The following is a 27,895-nucleotide window of genomic DNA, read 5'->3' as shown; positions in this document are numbered from 1 at the left end:
GTATACATGAAGCCCTGGGTTTGATTCCTCAGTACCACATATATAGAAAAAGCCAGAAGTGGCGCTGTGGCTCAAGTGGCAGAGTGCTAGCCTTGAGCAAAAGAAGCCAGGAACAGTGCTCAGGCCCTGAGTTCAAGCCCCTGGACTGGCAAAAAAAAAAAAAAATGCGGGAAAAACATCCACAACTCAACCACAACCATGGACAGAGCTCCTTGAAACAGCCCAGGGAAAGGTAGGGGAGGCTGCAGAAGGCTGCTAGGGAGCTCTCCCGGCTGCCAGCTTGCGCTAAGGTCATGGCTATGGGGTAGCTTTCAAAACAGATCCTGGAGAGGGAACCGATCTCATTGACCTGGCCTCGAAGCAGTGCACTGCAAGACTAACCCTAGCCCCCCTCCCGCCTCTCTCTGGCCTTGTGCTCTCACTCAGCTTTCTTGCTCACCGCTCGCAATCTACCACTCGAGCTATGCCTCTAGTCTGGCATCTTGCTGGTTAATTGCAGATGGAGTGTCACGGACCTTTCTGCCTGTGCTGTTTCTGAACCATGATCCTCCAGGAAACAGGTAGCATGAGCTACCTGTGCCCAGCTTAGTAGATTCATTTCACAGACGAAGAAATAAGAACTTTCAAGAGGTGGAGTAATTTGCCAAGACCCCAGTGCTGGTGAGCAGAGAAAGAATTCACATTCAGCCTGGAATTCCAGAACATAAGCTTGCACCGCTAAGTGACCTAGCTCCCGAACAGCCTCTGATGACTGAACGGACAGGGGAAAATTGTGAAAGGACCCATCAGAAATGCCTGCAGAGTCAGGCTGGTCTGGAACAGGATGCCAACTTCTCTAGGTCCCACCTTGAAAATGCCTGCCTGGCTGCAAGCAATCAGTTCCAGGTACAACGACACTCCCATGCGATGTGGAGATGGCCGCTACTGGACCTCAACTCCAGCCTCTGCAGGAAGACAGAAAGCCACAAATCCCCGTGGGCATGCTCAGAAGGGCCACGGGGACACTAGGGGGATCCAGCTGATCCTTTTCTTTCATGTGACAGGTCAGCATCCAAGGTGCACCTAAGCCACCATGCCTGGTTCTGCTCACCTGGTTTGCTCAGGGGATTAGTGAAGCATGGTTTAAGCCTAAAATATCAGGAAGGTTAACACATCGCCACATGTGTGAATTATCAAGGTCAAACCTAAAGGTCTGGCACTTAGAGAGGCCTCTACCAAGGGGTATCCACAGAGAGGGCTAGAGTTGGCCTGCAACTTTCCTGCAACCCAGGAAAGGCTCAGGAGGCCCCTGCTTTTGGACACTGAAGTCCTTAAACTACACTCCTGCCTACTTTGTCCTGAAAGTCCCTATGACTTGGTCATTCCACAAAGGCTTCAAGGGGACCATGAGTGATGGGTCGAGCTATGTTCTGAGATGGGAATGAGGAATGGGTTTCCCACCCAGCACACACTTTGACTCAGTCATCATCTGTTACGTCCGCCCCTGATGGTCACATTCTGGCTGTCTTCCTGGAGCTTGGGTCTCTATGGATGCAGACGCAGCTGAGCCCGTCCCTCCACGTGAATCTTCCACGAGTTTCATGGTGTGGATGCTCTATACTCTTTTTTTTTTTTTTCCTGGCCCCAGTCCTCCAGCTCTCCTCACAGGACATACTTTCCATCCCTTTAATCATCTTTATTGCCTTGCTTTGGACAGCAGCCCGGCCCACATCCTCTGCGAGGTGTGCTGACCTACCCCGGGCAATAGCTACCAAGAGCAAGCAGCGAGGCCCAGGGGAAGTTGGACTTCCCCATCCTTGTGTGGCGTGCAAGTTCCTCTTTCTACATTCCAGAGGTCCGTCCCTGTCCTGGGGACTCCTACAGAGTCCAGAAAGGAAGATGTGGGGTTAACTTGGTTACTATTGCCCTGACAAGGAAGCCTTCTCGCTGAGGATTCTCCATGAACTCTGGGGCAGGAGTGGACAGACAGAAAGGCTCTTCTCTTCCTGACATTTTGTCCACTCCTTGTGGGTCCCACTATTCCTTTAGGGGTGTTCCCTATTTCTTCCTTCTATCAGGAACCTAGGAACTAGGGAATTGAAGCCATGTAAGGCTATACACACAATGTAATTATCTGTACCCTGGTCTGGCAGGAACAAGCTTGGCCCAACTTTCAGCTCAAGTTTCCCTTTTCATGCCTGGTGGTTCCACATGAAGTGACTGGTGGTTCTCACTGCTAAGCCAGGGCTGCCTGCTTCCCAGCAGCTTGGCCATTGACTGTCCTCTGTGAACGTTTTCAGATCTATTAAATCTACTCCTGGATGACAAGCATTCTGGTGCCATTATCCACCCAACCTGAGAGTTGTGACCACACCTCTTACTCCTGGCTTGGGGCCTGCACGCCCAGGGAGAATCAGACCCAGGGAGGATGAGAGCAGGGTCAGCCACACCCCCTCGGTCTCCAGGAGATTTCCAGCAGCATGAGGGCAGGCACTCTTAGTTTTCCCAGTGAGAGATGTCAGCGAGATGTTTCTTGTCTCTTAGAGAACATTCTCTGTTCATTAAAGTTAAAACCACAAGCCTTCACCTTTTTTTTTTCTTCTTCTAAGAATAAACTCCCTACAGGGGAATACCTCATTTTAATTCGTCAAGCATAAGCCTTTTTGTTCTTTCTTTCTTTGTTTTGGATTTCCATCCAGAGATAATTTATGCACATTCAAGCAAAAAAAAAAAAAAAGCTCCTCCAACTCCCCTTTTGCATAAACAGCTGCACACAACCAATATTGTTCTACACCTGGAGTTTTCTTTTTTTAACTTAAACTGTATTTTGAAGACCTTTCCACATTAAAAAAAAAAAAAAGCCTTGTAGGAAATAGATGCATACATTTCCTGGTTGCAATCTCAATAGCTTGTTCCTATCTAGGGCCCTCTTATCACTCCTTTCCTGTCCTCTGTGTGTCCCCCAGGGCTCTGAGCCCCACACGAGAGCCTGGCTCTCTGCTCCAGGCACTGGGAGCAGCAGCACGTGCCACAGCTGGCTTGCACATGCAACCACTGGGGAGAAGGAAAGACTTGTGAGCTCAGGGAGCCTCCTGGAGGCTATGTTGTTAAACACGCCCAGAGGGCCTATTCTTTGAAGACCCTGCTGCTGTTTGGAGGTCAGCAGAAAGAGTGCTTCTCTTAACCTGCGAAGCCCGGGCACTGCCCATTTCCAGGAAGGGGAAGTGGGGAGGGATGATGAGCCCTCCACTGGACTCTCGAAGGGATCCAGTCTGTGGGTCAAATGGAGGAGTATATCTGTGGCGGCTGTATATGGAAATCCTGGACTGGCAAGTGATCCCAACACTTTGCCGATCGTATCTCACGAGTCTGAGCCTACAGGCTCAGGCCAGGACTGACTTGCCGCAAGTGCTGACAGGAAAAGAAATGCCAGCGTCCACTGGCCTCTCCTACCTTCGGTCATTTCTCCTCCTCCGGAACAGCTTCTTGGTATGTGCAATCTCCACTTCATGGGGCATCGGGTGGTAGCCCTGTGATGTGGGGAGAGAGGGGATGTGAATAACTTCCACGAGAGCAGAGAGGGTGTCGAGCCACAGGACAGGAGGACAGGAGGACAGGAGACCCTAGGCTCTGATTGACAAATCCAGACAGGAAAATAAGAAACACTATCCTCAAGGAATTTCCCATCTGATGAGAGAGCTGGAATGCTAGATGCAAAGGATGGGGTGCAGGGATTAATTCATCATGTTACACCCTCAAATACAGGTGGAGTTGTTGAGGTACAAAGAGCTGGGGGAGCTGCCCCAAGTCTTACAGAGAGGGGACAGCAGGCCCTTCTGCTGTCCTTCTGCTCTGGGACTGAGAGGACCAGGAGGTGGTGTCTTGATCCTCGGCCAGGCTCTCCTGCACAACTTTACCTCTTCTTACATTATCTAGGAAGTATTTAGGGAAAGCATGCAAATCACTACATGCTTTTTTAAATTTCAAAGGAGGGAGTGGGGACATTCTAAGGATGGTCTTTTGCATACCGTCCTTCTGGCAACTACTTCTACATCCAAATCCAGGTTGAGAAGAGACCTTCCACTCACAACGCAGGACCCTGGGAATTCTGTTCTTCCCATGATCCTACCATCTCCACCCCCTACAGGAAAATGTGCCCGGATGGGGAGCTGGCCAAGAGCACTGCCGATCCATTGGGGAGCCTGAGGTGAAAGGGAGGGTACCCAGTCCTGGTACCCAGGGGTCCCGGGGGAGTGGTGATCTGGCTTGGGCCTGGAGACCCAAGTATAGCTCCTAACACAGAGGCCCACAGGGAGTGTGAGCCCCGTACACCTGGGCATTCACAGGGTTAGAGACAAACCATAGAAGCCACCCTGCTAGAGAAGGTCAGTGGGCGTCCACTGGGCCCCAAACCCAACTTCACAGGCACAAAGACTGAGGTCCAGAGAGATGGTTCAGTGCATGACTGATGGCAGTTCTGTGGGCTATAGCCCTGTGCACTGGGGGCCCATGAGAGGGCCTCTCTGGTCTGTCTTCACTGGGCTCAGCCCCCAGCCAGAGGGAGAGGTGGGCAACAGGATGGCTCTGGCTGTGCTGAGCCAGTTTGGGAAGCTTCCCAGAGAGGTAACAGGGGGAGGACAACAGATCAGGAGGACACAGGGACCTTGCAGTTGCGGCCATTTGGCCCAGACATCTATTGGGTTCAGGGAGGGAAAGACATTTCAAACTGTATTTTAATGAGCATCCTTCCTTCCCACCTCCTTTCCTTCTTGCGTCTAATAATCTAACCAAAAAGGCATGAATGAATTCCGGGCTCCAGGCGGCCACAATGGGTCTCTGGGGCCTTTAGGATGTGCTTTGTTTAATGGTTTTCTCAAAGGATATTATTTGTTTTCTTTAATACAAAACGCAAACAAGGAAAACCACCAAGTCTTCCTCTCTCATTTCCCCTGTCCCACCCTGACCAGGCTCTAGCTGGCCCCTTTCCCTTATTCTTTCCCTCCCTCCCTCCCTCCCTCCCTCCCTCCCTCCCTCCCTCCCAGTCTGTCCAGGTCACTTCAGGAACACATGGGGTGTGCCTCCAGTAGACAATGGACAGGAAGCTAAGGCTCCCTCCCGTGCTGGCAGCAGGCTGGGATCTCAGCTCTGGGGCTGCACAGAAGGAGCTGCCCACAGAACTTGGCATAACACAAGCCAGGAGATGCCAGACTCAGTCTGGCCTCACAGTCCTGGGCTCCGACCTACATCCTGGCTTCTTCCCACATTGGCAGCAGTACTGCAGAGCTGCCCTCTGGACTTGACCTTTACAGAGATCCTAACCTGTCCCCAGAACCACATAGAAGATCACAAAGCCACAGGGGAAAGTGGCCCCTGGCCCTGCCGTGAGATCTCCAGGACACAGTAGCCCTGAACCATGACCAGTGAAACGGGGTGGTTTGTCAGATAGGAGCACCTGATATTAGGAATGACCTGTAAGGAGTCTAGAAAAAAGAAGCCTCAGTTGCTACTCCTGGTGGCCTGGCCAGGACAGATGGTACACTGGCTTCAGACCAGAGATGCACCTGCTTTTCAGATAGACGCTACCCCTCTGGAAGAGCACAGGAAATCCACTAGGCTGTCAGAGCATCCTTGAAGTAATCCAGTGGCCCAGGCTCTAGTTCTTTGCTCAACACAACTGCCTGCTCTGAAAGGGCCCCGTGTGGACATCAGTCCAGAGGCGAGTTCCTCCCCAGGAGCCAGAGCCAGCCTTGGGTTCTCCAAGGTGCACATGCTCACCCCACAGCACATGTGCCCGTGACCCTGTCCAGGACTGCCGCCAGGCCCCATCCTGTGCCTCAGCTTCTTTAAGGGAGATCACCTTCCTTTCGGCTCTGAGATCGGCCTGTAGCTCTCCCTCTGTCCAACTCTTGACCATTTCCCATAACTAAGTGGCCCTCAGAGACAAATAGATTACATAGACTGCCCCACTGCAGGAAGGGATGGGGGTGTTGAGAATCCTCCTCCGTGGGCTGGCAGAGCATACATGAGACACACATGCACGCACGTACACATACATGTACACATGCATGCACACAGTACATATATATGCACGCATGTGCACATGTGCTCGCTCTCTCTCTCTCTTTCTCCCTCCCTCCCACACCAGAGGTCAGTACGGGTATAAGACACAGCTCTGAGGAGCAACACATTGTTGCTCTGGTTGTAAAACATGTTATATCAACTCAGTCCATTCTGGGGCTGGCTGAAATCATATACTCCAATACAGTGGGAATTCCAAAGAATTAAGGGCAGGCCCCAGCAGAGCTCTGGTCTCAGAACGTAAGCCTCAGACAGCGAATAATCCTGGCTGGGGTTACCAGGGCCTTGATCTGAGATGACAGCTCCCCGCTCCCCTTCCACACACATCTGCTGCCCATCCTAATAGCATCACCCTTCCTCTCATCTGTCTATCCTATGATGGTGTGTGTGCACACGTATGTGTGTGTGGAGGGGTCACTGAGGCTTGAACTCAGGGCCTGGGCAATGTCCCTTAGCTTCTTTGCTCAAGGCTGGTGCTCAATCACTTGAGTAAGAGTTCCACTTTCGGCATTTTGGTGGCTAGTTGGAGATAAAAGTCTCACAGACATTGCTGCCTGTGTTGGCTCCAGCCTGCGACCCTCAAATCTCAGCCACTTGAGTAGTCAGGATTATAAACAATGGGTGCCCAGCTCCTGTAATATGTTCAGTCACTATGCATATGATGCTGAAAAAAAATAAGCCAGTGCTTACTCTCCTGTAGCACACATTTTAGAGGACGGAGAGAGCCAAAACAAGCGCACAATATGTGTAATAAGTGACAGTGATTTGCTATGGAACAAAACTAGGCAGACCAAGGGGATGAGAAAAGCAGGAATGTGGTGGGGTGGTCAGGAAGATCTCTTAACATGGGAATAGTGAACATCCATCCATTTCTCCCTCCATCCAGCCATTAACTCATCCCGCCCTCCATGGTTTTTCTTCACCTAACAGTGGGCGAAGGCCTATTACCTACAAGTACATTAGATGGAAAAAGACTGTCTGACTCCTAGGGGGGCTCACGGAGCCACAAACAAGAGATCTGTTGTGTGCTGTGAGTTACAATCCACACAAGGACTCAGGACACCTGCTTGGAGAGGGTCCAGGAAGACTTTGCCAAGGGGTGATACTGATCTGAGCCCTAAGGTGTTGATTAGGGGCAGGAGAGAAGGCAAGCCTGGGCTCCAAGGGCCAGCACTGGTACTCCTGACCAAAGTGTAAGGCTTGGGGCCCTTTGCATAGCTCTCTTTACCTCATGCAGTGGATAGAACTGTACCTCCTACTGCCAACGGTTTCTTAGAGTCCTCATCCCAGGTGTTTTGGAAACAGAGTCTTTGCAAATATAACCAAGTCAATATGAGGTCATAGAAGAGTAGGTTGAAGCCTAAATCCAACAACTGATGTCACTGTATGAAAAAAAAAATGGATCCTGAGACTCAGTGGACACAGAGGAGGAAGAATCAGGGAAGATGGAGGCTGAGTATGGAGTGATGCAGCTAGCAGCAAGAACTGCCAGAGCCACCGAGGAAAGGAAAAGGAGCCTGTGACGCCTGATGGTCCCAGCCCCTGGAACCGTGAGACCACACTTCTCCACAGCTTTTGGTTCAGAGAAGTTATTCTCCCCCCACTCCCCCCCGCCATAGCTGTTCAGGAAGAAAGAAAGTGCTAGGCACCAGCGGCTGACACCTTTAATCCTAGCTACTCAGGAAGCGGAGATCTGAGGATCTTAGTTCAGTTAGCCCCAGCAGAAAAGTCTGTGAGACTCTTATCTCTAATTACCCACTACAAAGCCAGAAGTGGGCCTGTGGCTCAAGTGATAAGAGCTTCAGCTTTGTGCAAAAACCAGGCTCCGCTCAAAAGGAAGAAAGCATTACATATATAAGAACGTCTTCCTGCTGCTGTGTTAAGCTCCTTCCAACGCCAGACTGGCTCTGCAGCACTAAACGTGTGACTTTGCTAGTGTGGGCAGGAGAAGACTGAGCAACCTAGCCCTGGCCAAGCGAGTGGCAGAGGTCTTGAGCAAGGAGGTGGCCATATCAGGCTCCTGACCAAGTAAGCTCTGCTCTGTTCCCATTGACCTCTCTGTCTGCCCCCTCACACCTGGAAGCAGCTCTTCTCTCTGGCTTTTGAAAACTTTATTCATGAGATTTCATATGGACTCTCTCAGGCTCCAGTACCAAGAATGACTATTAAAGACATGGAAACCAATGGCTTCCTCCTCTCCAGAACACTCTCTGTCCTGGTGTGGAGGGCATCCTAGATTGTCTGCCATGCCTTCTGGGCAAACCAGGGGTATGAGCATCCTGGTACCAGGACAGGTCCTCCTGGCTAAGGCCAGAAGCCTGCTAGCTCAGGGGTGGCCCTAAGGAGTAAACACCATGAAAGGGCCATGAAAATTGCAGCTCAGCTCTTCTGACAAGAAGCTGGTCTTAATAGCAGAGGCTTCCTCCCGCTGGGGGTCATGTTTTCTTATAGCTTCTAAGAAGCTATCCTACCCAGGTTTTCCACGTGGGCAGGATGTATGGGTCACGTCCAAGCATTAAACAGGTAACGTTGCTAGAATTCCTGGAATCTCTAGGCTGCGGGGCTATTCAGAGAAGCTGACCTGTTTCAGAAAGAAGGGCAGGGGAGTGGGCAGGCTCACCCATGTTTAAATGGGTGGTTTTCTAATTTTTTTCCTTTAATTTATTTATTTTTAATCAGCAGAGACTCTTTAAGAAAACAATGCCTTAGTTGGAGTCCTGATAGAAAAACATAGATAAATGCTGACGGAGAAGAGACCCAGAGGCTGCTCAAAGCCGTCCATAGTCCCCTTACACAGCCTCCCTCACAATGAACTTAACCTTGACCCACCACGGATTCGAGGGCTCCATGGTGAACAAAAGGATTTTCTACGCGATGGACTTGATTTAGGGGCTCTGGACAGGTTTCTGTGGAGCCTAGGACCCCCAAGGGATCCCCTGAATCCTTTGTAATAACCCTGCTCATACGAAATGAGCGGCCCACCCAGAGGAAAAGCGTCAGCCGCTGCCCCCACCACCCGCTGGCCTTGACAGACACTTTCAACTTCTATTTATGGAAATGTAGCAGAAGGCAGTCTGGGTTGGGGCCAGAACTTGGGGCCTTCACTGGGGTTTGGAGTGGTGTAGGAGGTCAATTGGGGACATCCATTTATCCACTCTACCCATGTGCCTGCCACCCAACCTCAACATACAAACTCCTTGTTCTAAGACATCCCTTGGCCTAAAGCATCTTCTCATCTCTACCTATCCCCACGATCCTCTCCAGACTTCGCCATTAGCACAACGCCCAGCTTTGCAAAGCCAATCCAAATTCATGTGAAAATGAATCCATTTGGGTATACAGCATGTTGGGTGAGCTTGTTAGCCCTCCACCCCATGGATTAAATAGTCTGTCCATGTATTGTTCACATTTATTTCTGCAGCCAAGCTATAAACTTTTGGGTGCTCAGGGGGCCATGATTCTGTCCCAGTGGCCTCTGGGGTCTGACATACGGCCTTCCATCCTGTGGACCTCCAAAACTGCTTTGAGATGAAACATTAGGATGACTGGTGACCCTAGATGGGCCAGAGTCACGCCTCTACATCGTACCGACAGCAGGCTGTCAGAACCCCCAGGTGACGCAGGGACCTGGCCAATGCTGTGTGGTCTATAACTAGACAAGAGCTCAGCTGGGCAGGAAGTCACATCCTTGATGGCCTTATGGGCTCTCGAGGTAAGGTAAGAGCAGTCTAGACCCCTTTCCCCACCAATCCTCAGTTACACTCTGTCTCTGAGGACCAAGGCAAATGTTCACTGGTGACTTGGTGGCGATGGCCTCACGGATGATCAGACTTCATCACTCAGCTTCAGACAGGTTCCTTTTGCTGAACAAGTCCTAGAAGCAAGTCAGCAGACAAACCTGGCCAGCCGCCCATGCTGCTCACGCCCTCTCTAAGCCTCAGTTTCCTCTGCTTAATATAATAGCCACTTTTCACTGTGGGAGTTAGGGGAGGTGCTGGAGACTGAAGAAGACTACATACAGGAATGTAGCTGGCCAGTCCTAGAATACAGACTTGCTGTGCCCAAACAGGGACGTGCTCAAGGTCAGCCTAGTCCACAGTGAGAAGGACCCAAGGGCATCCTGCACCCACAGAGCTGAGGCCAGACAGATTATGGGGATGTCAGTGTCCACGAGGAGAGAGAAATACATCTAGGGGATTCCCAAGCAACAGAAGCCGGGACACTGAGACCATGAACACCATCTTGGCAGTTCAAGGAATGAATGCATATAGGATCCAAGAGGGTAGAACAGCTTTACCTCTCAATAGTCCCTCCTGGGTCACAGTCCTTGACTGAAGACCCAGGGGCTGCTCTGCTCCCTATCCTAGATTTGTGCTTTTTATTGGTGTGAAAGGGCCGGAGATGACCATAACAAGGCCAGGGGTGAGGGGAGGGTTTCCACAGTCTCCTCGGGATCCTACCTCCCCAGTCAGAGTCCTTAGCTCCACCTCTAGCCACATTTTAGGGGTCAGAGATTCTCAATGCATCTATGGACAATGAAATTGCTGGTTGGGAAAGAAGAGAAGACAGAACGGTTTGGACCCCTGGGCAAATCCTGCCTGCTCTTCTATTTTTAATGTCTATCTCCCAGGCTACCACGGGGTGGCAAGGAGATTAAGACAAGAGATGGTAAGATGAGGCTGGGGCATCCTTGTGCCAGGTCACATGTGGAGGAGCCGGCCCAACAATGAGAGGAAGCTAGACAGCAGGCTCTTTCCTTCCCCTCCAGGCCTGCCCCAGGAATGCACTCCCTCCACTGAGTGAGCAACACCATTTTCCTGGAAGGTGTTCAGAAAGTCTCCTTGCCATAGAAGGAGGGGACCGATGTCTGCTGGAGAACGAGCTATCACAGTGATAAAGTGATCACCACAATGACTCATTTCTTGAGACAGACACTGGGTTCGGATTTTCATGTATATTAAACTAATTTAAACCTCTGGAAGCCTTGATCCATCCTCTATAGGAGAGGAAAGGGAAGACAGGATAAATTAAACAGCTCATCAAAAGAAACAAAGCAAGGGATGGAACTGAGGCATCGATTCCAAGTTCTCTAAATGCTTAAACATATCTGTACATAGCTGAGGATTCAAAATAGTGTAATGCTCCTTAAAGTGCTAGTCACAAGACCAGCAATATTATAGCAAGTTTCTGCCTGGAAACGAATTGAGAAGACCCATTTCTCTGGCAGTAGAGCCCCAGGTCTCTGACTTGGCAGAATATCATTGCCCAACAAAGATGCTGATGGAGATAGAAAATTAATGAACACAGAATGAAGACAGTTTTTTGTTTTTGTTTTTTTTTTTTTGGCCAGTCCTGGGGCTTGGACTCAGGGCCTGAGCACTGTCCCTGGCTTCTTCCCGCTCAAGGCTAGCACTCTGCCACCTGAGCCACAGCGCCGCTTCTGGCCGTTTTCTGTATATGTGGTGCTGGGGAATCGAACCTAGGGCCTCGTGTATCCGAGGCAGGCACTCTTGCCACTAGGCTATATCCCCAGCCCCGGAATGAAGACAGTTTTAAACAAGCTATGAGTCCCATTCGTAGTACACACCATTTATGTCACTGAAGCACATATTCATAGGGTTGCTGAAACTGGGTTATGCTACTACACATCCCATTAATTCTATCTCTCCTGTATTATTATTATTACTTTATTATTATTAATTATTTTATTTATTTACTTATTTTTGGTGCTGGAACCAAGGCTTGAACTCAGGGCTTAGGTGCTATCCCTTAGCTTTTTTGTCCAAGGCTGACACTCTACCACTTGAACTACACTTCCACTTCAGCTCTTTGTGGTTCCTTGGAGATAACAGTCTCACAGACTTTCTTCCCCAGGCTCAGATCTCAGCCTCCTAAGTACTTAGGATTACAGGCAAGAGCCTATGGTATCTGGCCAATCTCCCTCCTTCTATATCAGACACTGATTGCTGTTAATATGAGCTAACTGCTAAGCTAACAGTAGTTTAGCTAACTGCTGAGCTAATTGCTAATATAGTCAGTACCCAGGGAAAAGAATAGACCTGATAGACAAGAGTGTCATCCAAAATTAAAAAACAAACAAACATACAACTTACAGGAATTAAGAAGTATAATTGGTAAGTTGCCAATTCGAAAAAAAGATAAGACAACCATAAAGTTTCTACAAAGTTGCTTACAGAAAAATTTCCACATGGAGCTGTGTTTTAATTGTAGGAGGAAATTAAATCTCTTTGGTAAATTGAACAATTACCTTCAATGTATTAATTTTTCTGCGAATCCAGATATTTCAAGAACACAAATTGCACTTTCCTGTCTAACCACAGCCTACTCCATCATTTTAGAAATCCAGTGATGTATTCATTTCCCAGAAAGCAGGCTGCCCTTTTTTGTCATGTGGGTGAGGGCTGTTAAGGGTCCCCTGCCACATCAAAGGGCCTTTATGGGTGACCTGCACCAGGGAGCCATTGGTTTGGACCATCAGGCTCTATAGACAGAATCAGCTCTGATGACCTACTTGGTATCTATTTCCCTCCATGTCACTGGAACAGACGGTGATTTGACCTACTTTTAGGGACACCCTAGTGGTTCAAGAAGGAACAGAGGAAAATACAAGAGTCTGGACTCAAGATATTGAAGCTCAGCATCCAGGCACTTGCTGGTCTCTACCTCCATTCCTCTACCTCTACAAGGCTCTGGAAGCACCACTCCCTGCCTTCACCCTCTCTAGAAGCTCCACTCTTATAGCCACTTCTCATTGGAAATCATCTTTCTTGGACAGGAATGGAGCCCATCCCTGCCCAAGGCTGTCCAACCTCTGGAGTCTATCAAATTTTGATGTGGATCTTGAGATCTTCAGCCCCAGAACAGACAGTATCTTGTGGCATGGTATACTGTGATCACCCAAAGAGAATTCTTAGGGGCAGAGGGTGGCAGCTTGCAGTACCCACCACCAGGACCCATCACTCCAAGGCCAGAGAGGACTCCCGCTATGGCCCAATCAGGACTTATTTCCATACATCTATGAGGACATTTGGCTCTGCTTAAGCACCACTAAAAGCCACAGGGTCTACAGAATGGTTTGAAATAGCCCCAGCACGTGGGAGGATGCACAGACTGAAGTTATGGAGTCTAAAGCAAGGTTGCCCTCTAGGACAAGGGCTGGCAAGCTTGTCCTGTAAAAAGTCAAATACGATTTTAGGCTTTGCAGGCCATGTGGTCTATGTCACAAGCACTCAAACTTGCCATCTTATAGTAAAAGCAGACAGCATGTTGGGGCTATGTTCCAATAAAACTTTATTTATAAAGAGCAATGGCATGCTGGGTGAGGTCCTCAGTCAGAACCCTACCTCCCACACCAGCTCTGGAGCTTCCAGGGAGACTCACTGCAGTGCTGTCCTTTCTTCTTCCCCTTCAGTTATGGTTTCCTGCATGCCCACACGGCCTCCAGTACTGCTTTCAGGGACGAGCCCTACAAACTCAACCCCCCACAGGAGGATAAATGGATTGCATTTTTATTTTCATCAGTAAAGTCTCCAAGATGGTGGCTTTCAAGTCAGCTGCTTATTGACCGCTCCCGGGAAACCAGCATGCTACCTGTTGTCCAGGTCCCCGCTGCAGAGAACTCCGATGCAGTAAAGTCCCAGGTACCGCCTGGGCACCAGAGATTTTAAGAGCTTCCCAGGAAAGCCTGATGAGGAAGGCAGCGGTCAAGTTGAGAACCACTGCCTCGGAGCCCGAGGAAGCGGAAGGGACAGTAGTGTTTAGATACAAGCAAGGTAAGCAGCTGGGTTTCAGCTCCTGGGGGCTGAGGAGTAGGGGGAGAAGGCATGCCCAAAGCCCCGGAAACCACGTCACATAGCCAAGGCTGGCATTGGGAGGATTTCATTACGCTCTGGAAAGATCGAAGACCCCATTTTAACATTTCCTTTGATAACAAATACGGTTCCCTACTAACCATATATGCTCTGTTACTATTTGTTAATCAGTGAAACACCATAGAAGGACCTAAAATTCAGTCAGTCAATAAAATCCTTTACAAAAAGGCAAGATTCTTCTTGAAAGGGGACTGTAATCTACAAGTGCGACAATGTTGGGCACAGATGAAATGAATAATAGGTTTAGCCATATTTGCTGTATATACTAAGGCAGTATTTCCCATACTTTACTGCAAATTAGTCACCCTGGGAGGTCTAACAAAAAAAAAATCCCCAAAGCCTGGGTTGTATCACATGACAATAAAATCAGAAAGTCTGGCAGGGTGGTGATAGTGGTGGCACACAGTCTCTTCTAGAACCTCCCATCATATGATCCCAATGTGTAGCAGAAAGGAGAATTGCTGTCCTAGGGTCTTCTTGCTGAGTGAGTGGTCGGTGGACTGGCCTCATCCCATTACCTGGGAGCTGGCTACAGATGCAGAAGTTTGGGCCTCATCTTGGTCCCCCTGAATTGGAATCTATATGCCAATCAGATCTGTTTACTAGCTGTATGCTCACAGAACTGTGGGAAACGATGAGGCAGAAGACCATGTCCTGAGAAAGCTGAGGTTCTAGAATGTTCTAGCAAAGCAGCCAGGAAAAATTTATTAGAAAAGGGGCGGGGGGAGACGGAGGGAATACAACATAGACACTGAGGGATGAAAGAACAGGGGCAAAGAAAAGGTGGGGTGAGGACTTAAGGCAACATGCAGATATGAGGAATATGAATCTTCAAGTATGGCGGGCTAGAAAACAGAAATGAAGCACCTCTCGTGGTTTTATTTCTACAAAAACAGCCAATTAAGTCACATTTAGTCAATAATATCAGGTGTGTGTTTTTTTCCTTAAAGAATAGAACACTAGGAAGGCTGGGTTATCCTGGAAATTTTGGGGTAATCATTAAGATGTGGTAGATGGCAAGCATGAATGGGAGAGGGAGTAAAAACCAGTTTTGAGGGATCCGGTTCGGCTGGTGGGCAGTGGGGGGCTGCAGGATGCGTCTGCAGAGGGAGAGAGCATGGAGGGAGCGCGGAGGGAGGTACTGGGATGACTCTTGGAGGAGGACAAACTGGCAAGAGGAGCAGGAATGGCGCAAAAAGGTGCTGGCACAGTTCTTTGAGGAGGAAGAAGTAGGGGGTGTAGGAAAACTGGTGGGGGGCCATGTCTTGGGCTGAGAAATGGATATGCATTACACAGACAGAGGCCTGAGCATGGGAAGGCACCTTCAGGAGAGGACCAGCTTTGGGACAAAGGATCACAGAACCTCTGGCCTGTATAACTGGCTGGAGGGAACTCTAGATGACCAAGTGTGGTTAAAATAAACTTCTCTGGTTAATGGCCCCCGGATGGCATCCATGGGAAAATACAAAGACATGAAGCATGCATGTCCCCAAAGGGAAGGAGAGAGGAAAGGCGAAACCATACACAAGCTCTGGGATTGTCTTTGGCTCCAGCAAGGCCCTGAACATCCAGAGCAGCCCTGGAGCACAGCTCCTTTGTTTCCAGACTTCTGGAAGTCAAGTTCATTCCCAGTTGAGTTGGAAATGCCCGAAGAATTTTTCCCAGATTGCAGTAGACTGAAACAATACCAGCAGAATGGATGTTACCACAATTGTTTCCACTGAAGTTATTTTGAGGGAATTGAGGAAGATTGTCTATTCCTAGACATTTCCTTCACTTGATTCCTTTAATAAAAACACGGAGGAAAGAGGCCAGTGTTGCCGCCGACAAGCCTGGCCTGCTCACACGCACGTGCGCAGTGCTGCGCTACGGGCGGCTCCCAGGGGGCCCAGGAAGCTGAGTGCGACACATTATACTGATGCTTTGAAGGATTCCACATTCTTACGGAAGAGAGAGGGGCTAATGATTCGATCTCAAGGCTGGGGTGTGATTAATTTCAAGAAGACCGAGATCTCGGCACTGATGTGTTAAAAAGTTTGGAGAATAAGGCGGATCCCTATATTGTTCTATGATGTGCAGGTGTGGCTCAAGTGGTAAAGCGCCCAAAGAGCCAAGTGAGAGCATGAGGTTCTGAACGAGCCCAAGGCTCTGAGTTCAAGCCTCATTATCCCTCCCTTCACCCCTCCCCCTACCAAAAGACCCATCTGGCCCAGTTCCACTACTGCCTTAATCAGCTGCGAGGGAGGTGAAGGCACAGGGACTGCCATTTAGCATGCACACCTGATTCTAGTGTGTGGCACAGTTAGTTGGAGGGCCCAGCACGTTGTTTCAGAATCCACTCTTCTCAGTGTGGCAGATGCTCTGTAGTTTTGTATCAAGCTAAATGTAGTATGAAATGAACTTGAGCGTCACCAGCTTTCCATTATTTGAATGGCTTTGAAGTCTTTGGTGTTCTCTGTGTCTCTGTCTGTCTGTCTGTCTCTGTCTCTCTCTCTCTCCCCTTCTCTCTTGGGCTGGTACTGGGGCTTAAATTCAGGGCCTGAGTGATGTCTCTTGGTTTTTTGGCTCAAGGCTGGTGCTCTACTACGTAAGCCACAGCTCCACTTCTGGCTTTTTGCTGGTTAATTGAGGATAAGAGTCTTATAACTTTCCTGCTCAGACTGGCTTTGAACTGAGATCCTCAGCTCTCAGCCTCCTGAGTAGCTAGGATTACAGACGTGAGCCACTGGTGTCAGAGAGTTCTCTCTTCCTGAAGTCCGTGGTGTAAGCAGCTTCCCCCGGCTCTCACTTTCCGGGGCTCATCTTGCCTGATGCTCTATCATCAGCCAGTCAAGTCTGCCTCTTCCTGGGGATGGCCAGCCTGCCCCACGATGCCACTGCCCTTTGGGTGTCCTCACAGGACCTCGCAAAGAGGGCTGATGCATTTCCTTAACCACGTACCGGCCTGCTGGAACAATGTTCCTCCTCATGCCGCCAGGAAGGGCCACATAAAGGAAGATCTTCTCTTTTCTTGCCAAACAAATGTTTCTGCTTTGACCCAGAGTGTACACTTTGAAGCCAAATAGTAATCCAGAGGGCACGCGCAGCCCCCAGAGGCCACAGGAACTACAATGGACTCTTCCCAACACGGCTTGGTGTGTTTGGAAAATGCTTCTATGGAATCTTGGGGCTTACTCTGTGTGTGTGTGTGTGTGTGTGTGTGTGTGTGTGTGCACGAGCGTGTGTGCACACACATGTACATGCATGTGCACGTGTGTGTGTGACAGCGGGAAAGAACGGTAGGATAGGTGGAACACGGACAACAGCCCCTCACGTGGGCAGCCCTGGACTAGCTCCTATGGGTGGGCCGAGTGAGATTTATGAGCTTCTGTCTCCAACTGTCTGCTTCTTTCTTAAGGGCATCTTTTCTGATTCTCTACTGCAGACGGTTGGCTTGCATTTTAAAGATGACTTTTCCATATCAATGGTCATCTATTTCTGGGAAGATGACGGCTGACATAGGTGAGCGGGGGCATCCACCAGGGTGCTGCAGATCCCCTTGGTAGAGAGCCCTTCTGGACTGTGGGTGTCTCTCGGTGTGTGGTGACCTCTGACCTCAGCAGCCACAGGAAGTCAGCTCAGGACTGGAGAGGGCAGAAGCCTGGCGCTTAGGGTTTCAGTGCTGCCAAACTGCAAGATGAAAGGAGCTATCTAGGGCCTCAGTAGCTTCTTTGCCCCCAAATTACTGCCTGGTTCTGACTGAACTCCCCGTCTCTCTACGCTTTGGTCATGGCAGGGCTGAGCGGGGGCTCCAGGTGGAGCTGGTGCGGAGTCAGGGCAGGTGTGCGCGGCTCACACCACCTTGAAGTTCTGGCTGCCCTGACGGTAGGGGTGCAGAGATGGGAGACACCACTCTGATGATGGTCATTTCCTTTCCTTTCTTCTTTTTCCTAATTTTCTTTCCACAGACCATTTTATGTGTGGACACTTTAGCGATGAAGCCTTTTCAAAGATACCGACTTGGCAACGGATCCCCAGGAAATTCTAGAATAAATGATTAAACAGATGTCCCGGGAGCTCTCCACAAGGACCAATCATTCCAGTTGGTTATGAAACAAACTCCGTAGGATGTGTGGTGGGAGGCATCATGGCTGGGGGACTCTGGTGGCTGGGTTAGCTGGGTGGCCTCAGGACCAGCATTTCCTCTTTGAGATCTTCAGTTTCCTTGTTTGGACCATGGACCGTATGTATGGTCTTTAAGAGGCTGCATCTAGGGAGAAATGTCACCTTTCTGCCCCACCAGTCAACACTGGCCACTCCTTAGCCTGGGTACCAGGGTAAGGCAGCCATGTGTCCTGCGTTTTCTCCGGCTGCTCTCTATACCACCATGGGTACTCCTCCACTCCTGAGTTTGTCTTTGTCCAGTGTTCGCCCCTCCACTGGTCGGTCCCTTTCCAGAAAACCCTAGCTTCAAGTCACATATCAAGACGCAATGTGACAAAGGGTGTGTGGGGCAAAGACTTGTCAGTGACTGGTTAGAAAGGCAGCACTTCCCTTCCAGGTAATAAGACTGTCCCCAGGCTCTCTGTCCTTCACGTCTTTGCACTCCTGAGACGACAGAACTGTGTGCACACTGGCTCTCCAACTGTGCTCCTGGGTTGTCTCTCTTTTATCATTCGGGTGTTCTGTGCTATCCTAGAAGTACTGCTGGGCCTACCCAAATGGCACCCTGGCTTCTTCAGGCTTTTCCAGAAATGGGCAGGAACACCCAAGAAGAGAAGCTAAAGCTAGAAGTTCTACACGGTTCTTAGGAACTGCAGAGCACAGGGACTGTTGAAATGTGCACTGGCAGAAGGCAGGGAGCATCTCTACTTTATATGAGGCCTTCTGAGACCAGGCTGCCACCAGGAGTCAGGGGGTAGCAGTCACATTTCTTACTAATACCAAAGGGGAGGAATTCAGGAAGCCTTGGAGAAAAGGGCAGGCCTGGAGCCCTGGACAGCTCTCTGGGACGACTCTGCTCTTCTTTGCAAGTCATACACTTCTCTAGAGGTTTAGCAATGGCTTTCTGCTGGATGGACTGTGAGCCTAGCCTCACCTCAGACCCGTTATAAGACACAAGCTCTGCCCTCAGGACTCCAGAGCTTGCTTCAGGGAGTCTTCCCTACCTCAGAAGTCAAAGACAAGGTTGGGCAGGGAGGACAGGAGCATCTCACCTTGGGTCCCTGAGCCCTTCTGCCTTGGCAGCTGCTATGGGGGGTTTGATTCCAAACAGAGAGTTTCCCAGGCTGACCCTTTTCCTGGTTAGTACAGTGTGTGTGTGTGTGTGTGTGCGCGCGCGCGTGCATACGTGCGTGTGTGTGTGTGCGTGTGTGTGTGTGTTTGAAAAAAGGGAAGAAAAGAACCTATTTATTGACATTCAGGTATACTTCGCGCTGTCCCCTTCCTTTATCCTCCAGCCCCAGTGACATGCCCAGGCTTTACCCAGTTCTCTTGCCCGGACTCAGAGGGCAGACAAACAGATCACTTTCATCCCCTGCTTCTCAGGTGACATCTGCTCTGTTTGCTGCGCTTGACATGTGCTCCAAGCTGTCTTGCTTATAACTCTCCCAATGAGGGTTTGAAAAATGTAATCAAATAGCCCTCGGTCTTGACATGGTGGGTTGACCACATGCATTTATTTCAACTCTTTTTCTCCCATTAATAACAGAGAAGCTGTAACAGAACCCCTGCCCCCCTCCCCCCAAAGAAAAAGCACTGACAGCAAGAAAAGAGAAGGCAGAAAAAACAGAGGAGTAGCGGGTGGTTTCTGTACAGTGGTGCAGCCTGCAGCAGTGGTCTCCATCCACACAGGGTACTGACGGGCAATGCACTGACAGAGCCTGAGCAGTGCTGCCATCCGGAACTTGGAGGCGGAAAGTCAGGGCATGTATGCTAGGAAGACGTGGCAGAGCCAGCTAAAAGACTGAATGAGGTAGAAATTCTTCTCTACCCTGCCTAGCCAGGCAACTACCTTTCTAGTCTCACCACCAAGCAAAGATCCCAGGCTTGTTTTCTGGAGAGACTGAAAAACAGAAGTTCTGATCTAGGGACTTGGGCACTCAAGGACTAGGAGTGGGAGACAGAACCACAGGTGGCATGTCAAAGTACTTAGCATAGTAATAAAACAGACACCCCCCCCCAGACAAACAAGCAAACAAATAAACAAAACACCCACATGGGGCACTCAGTATCATGAGCACACTCTGTTCCCAATCTTGGTTTGTGAAAAAGATCATTCACTGAGATGTACCAAGGCTCCTTGGATATTAGTGGAGTCCAGGGCTGGGGCAGAGTAAGAACCAGATAAGTCTAGCACAACTTCTTATGCCAGGAAGTAAGGAAGTGCTTGGAGAAGAATGGAGGCATTTAAAACTTGAAGGGGTTCCCACTGGTCCTGGGGTAATTTGAACATCAAAATAAATACCAGTGGATTATAGCCCTGAGAATAAGATAAAATCCTATGACCCTGCCAGGTGCCAATGGCTCACGCCTAGAAATCCTCACTACTTAGGAGGCAGAGATATGAGAATCATGGCTCCAAGCCAACCTGGGCAGAATATCTACAGAAGGAGAGGCCTAGCTCAAGGGACAGGCAGAGCACCAGTTGTGAGCAAAAAGAGAGCAAGGGAGCAAGGTCCTGAGTTCAAGCCCCAGTACTGCCATGTTTGTATGCATGTGCATGTGTAGGTGTGTATGTGCACACACAATGTGTGAGTCAACACAAACAGATAAATAGAGGATGAAGGAACAATCTTTCTCACAGCAGAAAAATCAACAAATATATAAAATTAGAAAAACCACCATTTGCTGACTGGCAAGATCATACTTCAGGCAAAAATCACAAGAGAGTGCGTGGTGATACAATGAATAAGCGAATGCAGGAAAATCCATGGGTACAAGTAGCACTAGAAACAGTATATTTACAAATATATTTGTAAAATGCATATTCTCAAATACCTCCTTGCAAGGTATTTAATTACAAAGAGAAAATAGTAACCTGACAGTGTTCAAGACAAAACTACCAACTTAACCTGATGGTCAACATTACTTTCTCCATGCAGTCTACCTATCTCCTGATCATATGCGCGGAAAAAGACACAGCACCCCTTCCATGCCATTCCTGTAGAAAGTACACCTTTACTCAGGAAGAACTATCATGGAATCTCAAATCTGTGGACACTCTACAAAGTAACGGGCCTGTATTTTGCCAAATGTCCAGGTCAAGAAAGATTGAAGAGACCAAAGAGACATAAAAACTAAAAGTGATCTTGGGTTCTAAACTAGAAAAACAACAACTCCTGCTCCCTACAAAACCAGCTAAGTACAGAGGCCCACACCTGTAATCCTAGCTACTCAGGAAGCAATTTCAGGAGGTTTCAAATTGAGGCTATCCCAAGCAGAAAAACTGCTGTGGTGATATATACCTATGATCCAAGCTACTCAGGAAGTTGTAGGAAGGAAGACTGAAGTATGAGGCCAGCTGAGCAAAATTTTGTGCCCCTATTTGAAAAAGAAAGCAAAAAAAAAAGGGCTGGGAGTGTGATTCAAGTAGTATAGCACCCACCTAGAAAACTTCAGGACCTGAATTAAAAACTCAGCATCACTAAGAAAAGACAAACCAAACTTTATAGAGGCCAAGAGACAATTGGCAAAATTTAAGTAAGACCTACAGACTACCTAATATCTAATCTATGAATGTCAGTTTCCTGATATTGACAAACTGTGATTCAGTATGAGAGTGTTCTTATGTTTAGGAAAACACACTGAAGCATTTAGGAGCAATTTATCACCGTGTCTGCAACTTAAGTCTCTAGGCCATGAAGACATAAGAAAAGTAAGCAGAAAGAATAATAAGACAAGGAGAGCAAAATGTTCCGGCCAAAAGGAACACAGAAAATCTTTGTGCCCATTTCTTTCTTTCTTCAATTTTCTACATCTGAATGTTTTTTTCAAAATAAAAAGGAAAGAGAGATTCAGCAAGGAGTAATAATGTGATTAAAATTTCACAGAAGTTTGATGTATGGACATACACGGCATGGTGACATTTTGGTCAGTGACAGACAGCCCGTGCAGGGTGGCTGTTCCACATAGCTGGGGAAGGTATGCCCTCCAGGTTTTCAGGGTCCATGTGTGCTGAGAACCCAGCCTTCCCACCTGTAAAGGCCTCAGGAGGACCAGGATGTGAATAAGAGACAGAGTCCTTCTCCACCTCAATAAGGAAGTCAGCAGCTACAACCTAAACTCAATACATTTTAAAATAGTATGACGTGACTATGCTAGACATTAGCCATCTATGTTGGCTATAGGTTGGAACCATCAGAAAAAAACAACAAAAAAAAGTGGCAAGTAGTTGCCTTGAAGAAGAAAGGAGCAGAAAGCTGTTAGTGGCCTTTCGAACTTGTGACAACTATAAGCATGGACCACAGTAGAAAACATGAGTCGATAGATCCAAATGGAAGCAGGGCGTCTCTGGGCCACCCCTTCTTCTCCTCCTTCTCAATCCCACCTGAACCATGAGCACCAACTCTACCAACGGTGACTTAACCCAAGCCCCAGAGGTACAAGGTGGGCATGGCTAGTGAGGTCCTTTGCTCTGACATGCTCACTCTGGTGATGAGGACACAACCCTGTGGTGGAATCTGGCTCTGTGACCCAGCAACAGGTAGCGCAGACAGTGTGCAATGGTGAACAACAGGTCCCAATGAGCGCCGGGAACCTGGCCCAGAACCCTAGCTGGTGGCTTCTGTGGTGCCACTTAACAAGGATGAGGCCATAATTCACCTTCCCCTGGATCCCACCAAGCCCAAGCTCTTCTGGGAACCCAAAGAGACATGTTTCAGGTCAGCAGTAGCAGAGTACAAGATCAACTCCTCTGTTGTCATGACAACAACACTCCTCCCATGTTTGTAAGGAGTGAGGAGAAGGGGCCACATCACTCCAGGCAGGGCTGCCTCCAGAGCACTTCTGGGTTGAGTGCCAAGAGGAAAAGCAAGGATCTTTGAAGAACATAAGACCGTAAGCAATGCTTTCATCACCGGATAAAGTCTTTGCTCTAGAAACACCCTGACAGGGTAAAGAGGGGGTAAATTAGGATGCAGAAGCAGGGCAAAGCCGATGTGCCTCTTGACAGGGGGAAGTGCTCACGTTAGACCACTGAACTTCAGTGGGAAAGGCTTCAATAGCTTCTGTATACAACTACAGTACTTAGCCTTGGCACCGTACTTAGCTAGGACTGCAACAGTCTTTTTTATTATTCATCACTTCTAGAATATCAACGTGGTATTGTTCCCATTGTAGGCAGAAGTTTTCATTGATGTTTTATTCCTGGGAGTTTTGGTCTGAATACAAAATGTCCCCAGGCTCCTGTGTTGCTTGGTCCACAATTGGTGGTGTTATTTTGGGTGGCTGTAGAGACTTTAGGAGGTGAGACTGAGCTAGAAGAAGTGGGTTTCCTGGGGACATGACTTTGAAGATTATACCTGGTCCTGCTTACCTTTCTCTGCTTCCTGTCCACCATGAGATAAAGAACTTCCTCCAACCCACACTCCTCCGCCATGATGTTCTGCTGAAGCATGTAGACTAACCACCCTGAAACCATAACTTTAAATTAATCTTTCCTTCTTAGGTATTCTGGTGATAAGGACAGGCAAGTGTGGTTACCACACCAGGTCAGCTTCTACTTGCCACCTACTGTGTTGCGGACAGAGTCTCTGAACTTAGGAACAAGCCTCCTTTTCCATCTGCCAACATGGCCAACACCTGCAGGATGGTTTATCTGCACACACACTGAGCAGGTGGTAGGAAGGGAAGATCCAGAACAGTTAGCCCAGGATTCTCTTCCACCTCCAGGACAAGGTTGCTTCTCCATCTGCCTGGTGCTTTGTCCTCCTGGAAACACGTCCATGTGGTCTGCCTTCGATTGGCACAGAGGCAATGAGCACCATGGCAGCCTTAATCTGCGGTGGCCCTTGCAGGGATTTGGGGTCTCAAGGTCACATGAGACACAGACAGGGGCAGGCCTTGAGGGGACTGTGTCATCCCTGCCTTCCCCAACCTTTGAAAACCCTTACCTGGCATTGTCAAACAGAGAAGGCATCTTTGTCCTTCACTTGAGCAAAGCAAATCAACCGAGCAAAAAAAAAACTCAGAGTGGGTAAAGTAAGGTGATGTCAGTGGTTCACTAAATTATCAAGAGTTACTAAGCTGGGTAGCGGTGTCTCACACCAGTAATCATAGCTACTCAAGAGGCTGAGATCTGAGGATGCTGGTTCAAACCCAGCCCAGGAAGAAGAGCTGTGAGACCTTTATTTCCAGTAAATGAACAAAAAGCTAGAAGTAGAGCTGTGATTCCAATGGCAGAGTACAAGCAAGTAAAAAATGCTGAGACAGTGCCTAAGCCCTGAGTTCAAGCCCTAGCATACCCGCAGCTACACCCATTCATATCCACATTATTTAAAGCCATTTGCCTGTAAGATTCCCAAACTGAAGCACAGAGCTGGGCATATAGCTGGAAGGGGAGGGGAGGGAGAGGGAGGACGGGAAGGGTTGGGGGAAGGGCAGGTAACAGATCATGTAGCCTGAAGTACAGAACTTGCCTAGCAAGTTAGAGACCTTGGAGCGGGGAGGGAAGAACCAGACCTCAGTGTGCATCAGACCGCTGCCCCCCCCCCCCGCCCCCGCAGGCCTTTCTAAAGGTAACTGGGCATACTTCTGGGCTTCTGGTTCAATAGCAGTTAAGTGAGACCAGGGAATTTGTATTTCCAGCTCATTCTGATGCTGCCAGCCCAGGACCATACCTTGAGACCCGTTGTTGGGGGTGAGTAATGACTTGATGTGCACACATACGTGAGGGGGACACACGCACACATGCACCCCAGTGACATGGAAGGGCAGCCCTGCTCCAGGTGTCTTCCAAGTTCTGGGGGAGTCCAAGTCAGCAAACTGGGCTACAGGGGATTTAATGGCCAGGGAGTGCTTCACAAAGGAGGTGACCTTCAAGCTGTCCTTGAGGAAGAGACATGTGGCAGACAGGCAGATGAATCGGGAGGGACATCCAGGGGCCCAGTGTTGCTGTGCCAAATGCCTGTTAATTAGTCACCAAGGCGGGACCACATGCAGGCTGTGGGAGTCACAAGAGACAGACCTGAAGGCCAGCAGGCGCCAGGGACAAAGGCAAGTCTGGGGTTTTCCATGGGCTCTGGGGATCAGGGGGAGAATTTTTCAGCAGGATAATAAGAAGCTGGGTCAGTCTTTACCTTTCTGGGCATTTCCCTGTCTGTACAGTCTGAGTGGTAGACAGCAGTATGTCTGTCTTTTCCAGCCCTGGCACACTGTGATTCAACGGGGCAGAGGGAGCGAGTGGTAGCACCCAGCCAGGGGTCTCACCCAGAGCCGGCACAGCGGCGCAGAAGCCACTCACCCAGGCCTGGTCTCTCAAATCCCAACCCAGCCTGGGAAGTGGAGGCAGGCGACTGGATGAGTCGCACACATTGCGAATGTCTCCTGGGTCCAGTCCGGCCCCCCTCCCAACCCTCCCCCCCCACCACTGGCTATGTAGGACTTGCAGGCCTGGGATTGTGCCGCAGCTCACAATGGAAGGAAGAGGGTGTAGGAGGGAGGTCCCTGAGCTGACCCTGGTATTGTTCTTGGGCCAGAAGAAAAGCTTCCTCCAGCCCGGCCACTGCAATGCCACAAAAAGCAACGGAGCCAGTGAGCGTCTTTGTGGGGGGGGGGGGGGCGCCTGCTGGCGGGCTGGCCTGAGAGCCCGACTCCATTCACTACGCCTGCTGCCGAGCACGTAGGCCCGTCCGCCCCCACCGCCACTCCCAGTGACAGAAGCTGGGGGAAACAAAAATAACTGGGCTTCTCCGCCCCCAAACACACCACTGCCAGGAAGGAGAGCAGGACCAGAAACAGCCCCCCAGCTAATAAAGGAATAATGGACGCTTCACACCCTCGGCGACACCTTCCCCTTCCCCAGCCTCCATGGCTCCTTCCGCTGGCGCTGGCGGAGCACACAGGAGGGCAGGTGCTAGACGGGCTGCGGCCTTGCTAACCAGGGCATCACGGAAGGGGTGAGGGTAGTGGTGTTAAGTCAATGCCCGGGAGCCTGTCATGGGCTAGGAACAATCAGTGAGGCTGCTGGGGGGCTAATCTCACCAGGCAGGGGCTGATGTGTCTCTGTGGGGGGGGGGGGCATGTGGGGTGCAGATGATGGACCTGCCTCTCTTGTCACCTGTAGACAGGGCCTCATGGGCCAGCTTCATGGACTAAGTACTCAGCACCTCCATGGGCCACTGTCCTCTTCCCATGCCCCAGCCTGAGCTCACTGCTCTAGCCAAGGTAGGCAGGGCCTCTCAGTGACACCCTCGGCCCACAGAGGCCTTGATGGAGCAGTCCCGCCACCGACATGCTCCCTGCCCCAAGCTGGCCTCGAGGCCATGCCACCTGTCTGAACGCTGCAAAGGATTCTGGGTGTGATTCACCTCATGGCAGAGGATGCACGAGAGGCAAGTCGTATTTGCTCAGGGACCCTAGCCTGTCCCTCACACAGTTCCAAACCTCCTCCCCGGCCACTGTGGAGAGATGCTCTACAATCCCAGGAAACCTCTGCGCTGTTCAGGAGGTCTTCCTTCCACCATGTTGAGCACCTCTGTGCTCAAGCTTCAAGGCCTAAGGGTCTCCACGGACTGTCGATGCAGACAGAGAAACTACTTGAGGATTCCTGAACTCCTTTTCTTTTAGCAGTATTCTCTTCCTCCCTACAGGACCTCTGGCCATGGAAGGAAGGCCTAGTCCCACATGTATAGAAGGCCAGAAACCCCAGACTACACTAAAACAAGAGTAGAATCAAAGCCCCCCAAGATCCAAGAGGGTGATGGGGTCTGCTTTCTCTAGGTTGAAGGAAGACTTGAAGAGGGGAGAGAGAAAGACACCAAGAAAGAATGGAGGAGTACAGCAAGGCTCCTGACACAGACTTAGGTTGCCAGTCTGTAGCAGGAGTCCTCCCTCTTGTACCTCAGTCTCAGAGGGCATTGTGGGAAAAGCAACACTCCAGAATCCCTGCCCTTCCCTTCCTCATACTTCCAAAAGCCCCATCAAGGAGCCTGTTGGACGGCTCCTTGTCCGTCCAGCCCACCGTTCTGCGCTTGCTTCCTGCTGTAACTGCCATTTAATGAAGTCATTTGGCAAAGGGTAATGTGTTTTTCAACTGACAAAGAACTATGCTTCTCGGCGCTGGTTGATATCATGACCCTCAGCATAGCGGAGCGAAGCAAGTCCAACATTCATATGATCCCCACATCGTAGCTGAAGGATTTGGGGGTGAATTACAGGATGTGCCGAAGGCTCTTGAATAACTACTGTGAATGAACATCAGGATTTTCAAGTTTAATTCTCAACATTTTTTTTTTGTGTGTTTTGGTTTGGTTTTTACTCATCGGCACTTGGCTCTTTTTTTTTTTTTTTTTTTTTTTTTACTGTAAGACAGTATTTTAGATTTTGTAGGTAAGAAGATCCAACACACAGCTACTTAGTTCTACAGCACAAATGCATGGCCAATGAGCAAGTGAAGGGCACAGGCAGTGTGCCAATAAAACTTTATTGGCAAGCCCGGTGCTGGTGGCTCACAACTGTAATCCTAGCTACTCAGGAGGCTGAGATCTGAGGATCGCCTTTCAAAGCCAGGCGAGACTCATCTCCACCATCCACCAGAAAACCCGAAGTGGTGCTGTGCTCAAAGCGCACTAGCCTTGAGAGAAAAAGCTCAGAGACGGTGCCCAGGCCCTGAGTTCAAGCCTCACAACCAAGAACAAAACAAAACAGAAAGACAAAAAAAAAAAATTACAAACAAACTTTGTTGGCAAAACCAGGCTGGAATTGAGCTTTGTCTGTGGAACAGTGGGTCAGCCCCTGCTAAAGCCTCT

General features: G+C 49.5%; 1 protein-coding gene across 3 annotated transcripts in view; it reads right to left on the bottom strand.

The window, feature by feature from the left end:
* Ctif (cap binding complex dependent translation initiation factor) overlaps window positions 1-27,895 on the bottom strand; it is a 221,716-nt gene that overhangs the window by 117,066 nt on the left and 76,755 nt on the right. For all 3 annotated transcript variants that reach the window (XM_048363533.1, XM_048363534.1, XM_048363536.1), the window contains one exon: window positions 3,433-3,509. In XM_048363533.1, the coding sequence (XP_048219490.1) occupies window positions 3,433-3,509 (77 nt within the window). The remainder of the gene's footprint in view (window positions 1-3,432; window positions 3,510-27,895) is intronic.

The sequence above is a fragment of the Perognathus longimembris genome, chromosome 15, assembly GCF_023159225.1.
Source record: "Perognathus longimembris pacificus isolate PPM17 chromosome 15, ASM2315922v1, whole genome shotgun sequence".
Taxonomy (NCBI): domain Eukaryota; kingdom Metazoa; phylum Chordata; class Mammalia; order Rodentia; family Heteromyidae; genus Perognathus; species Perognathus longimembris.
This window is presented reverse-complemented; position numbering and strand designations above follow the sequence as displayed.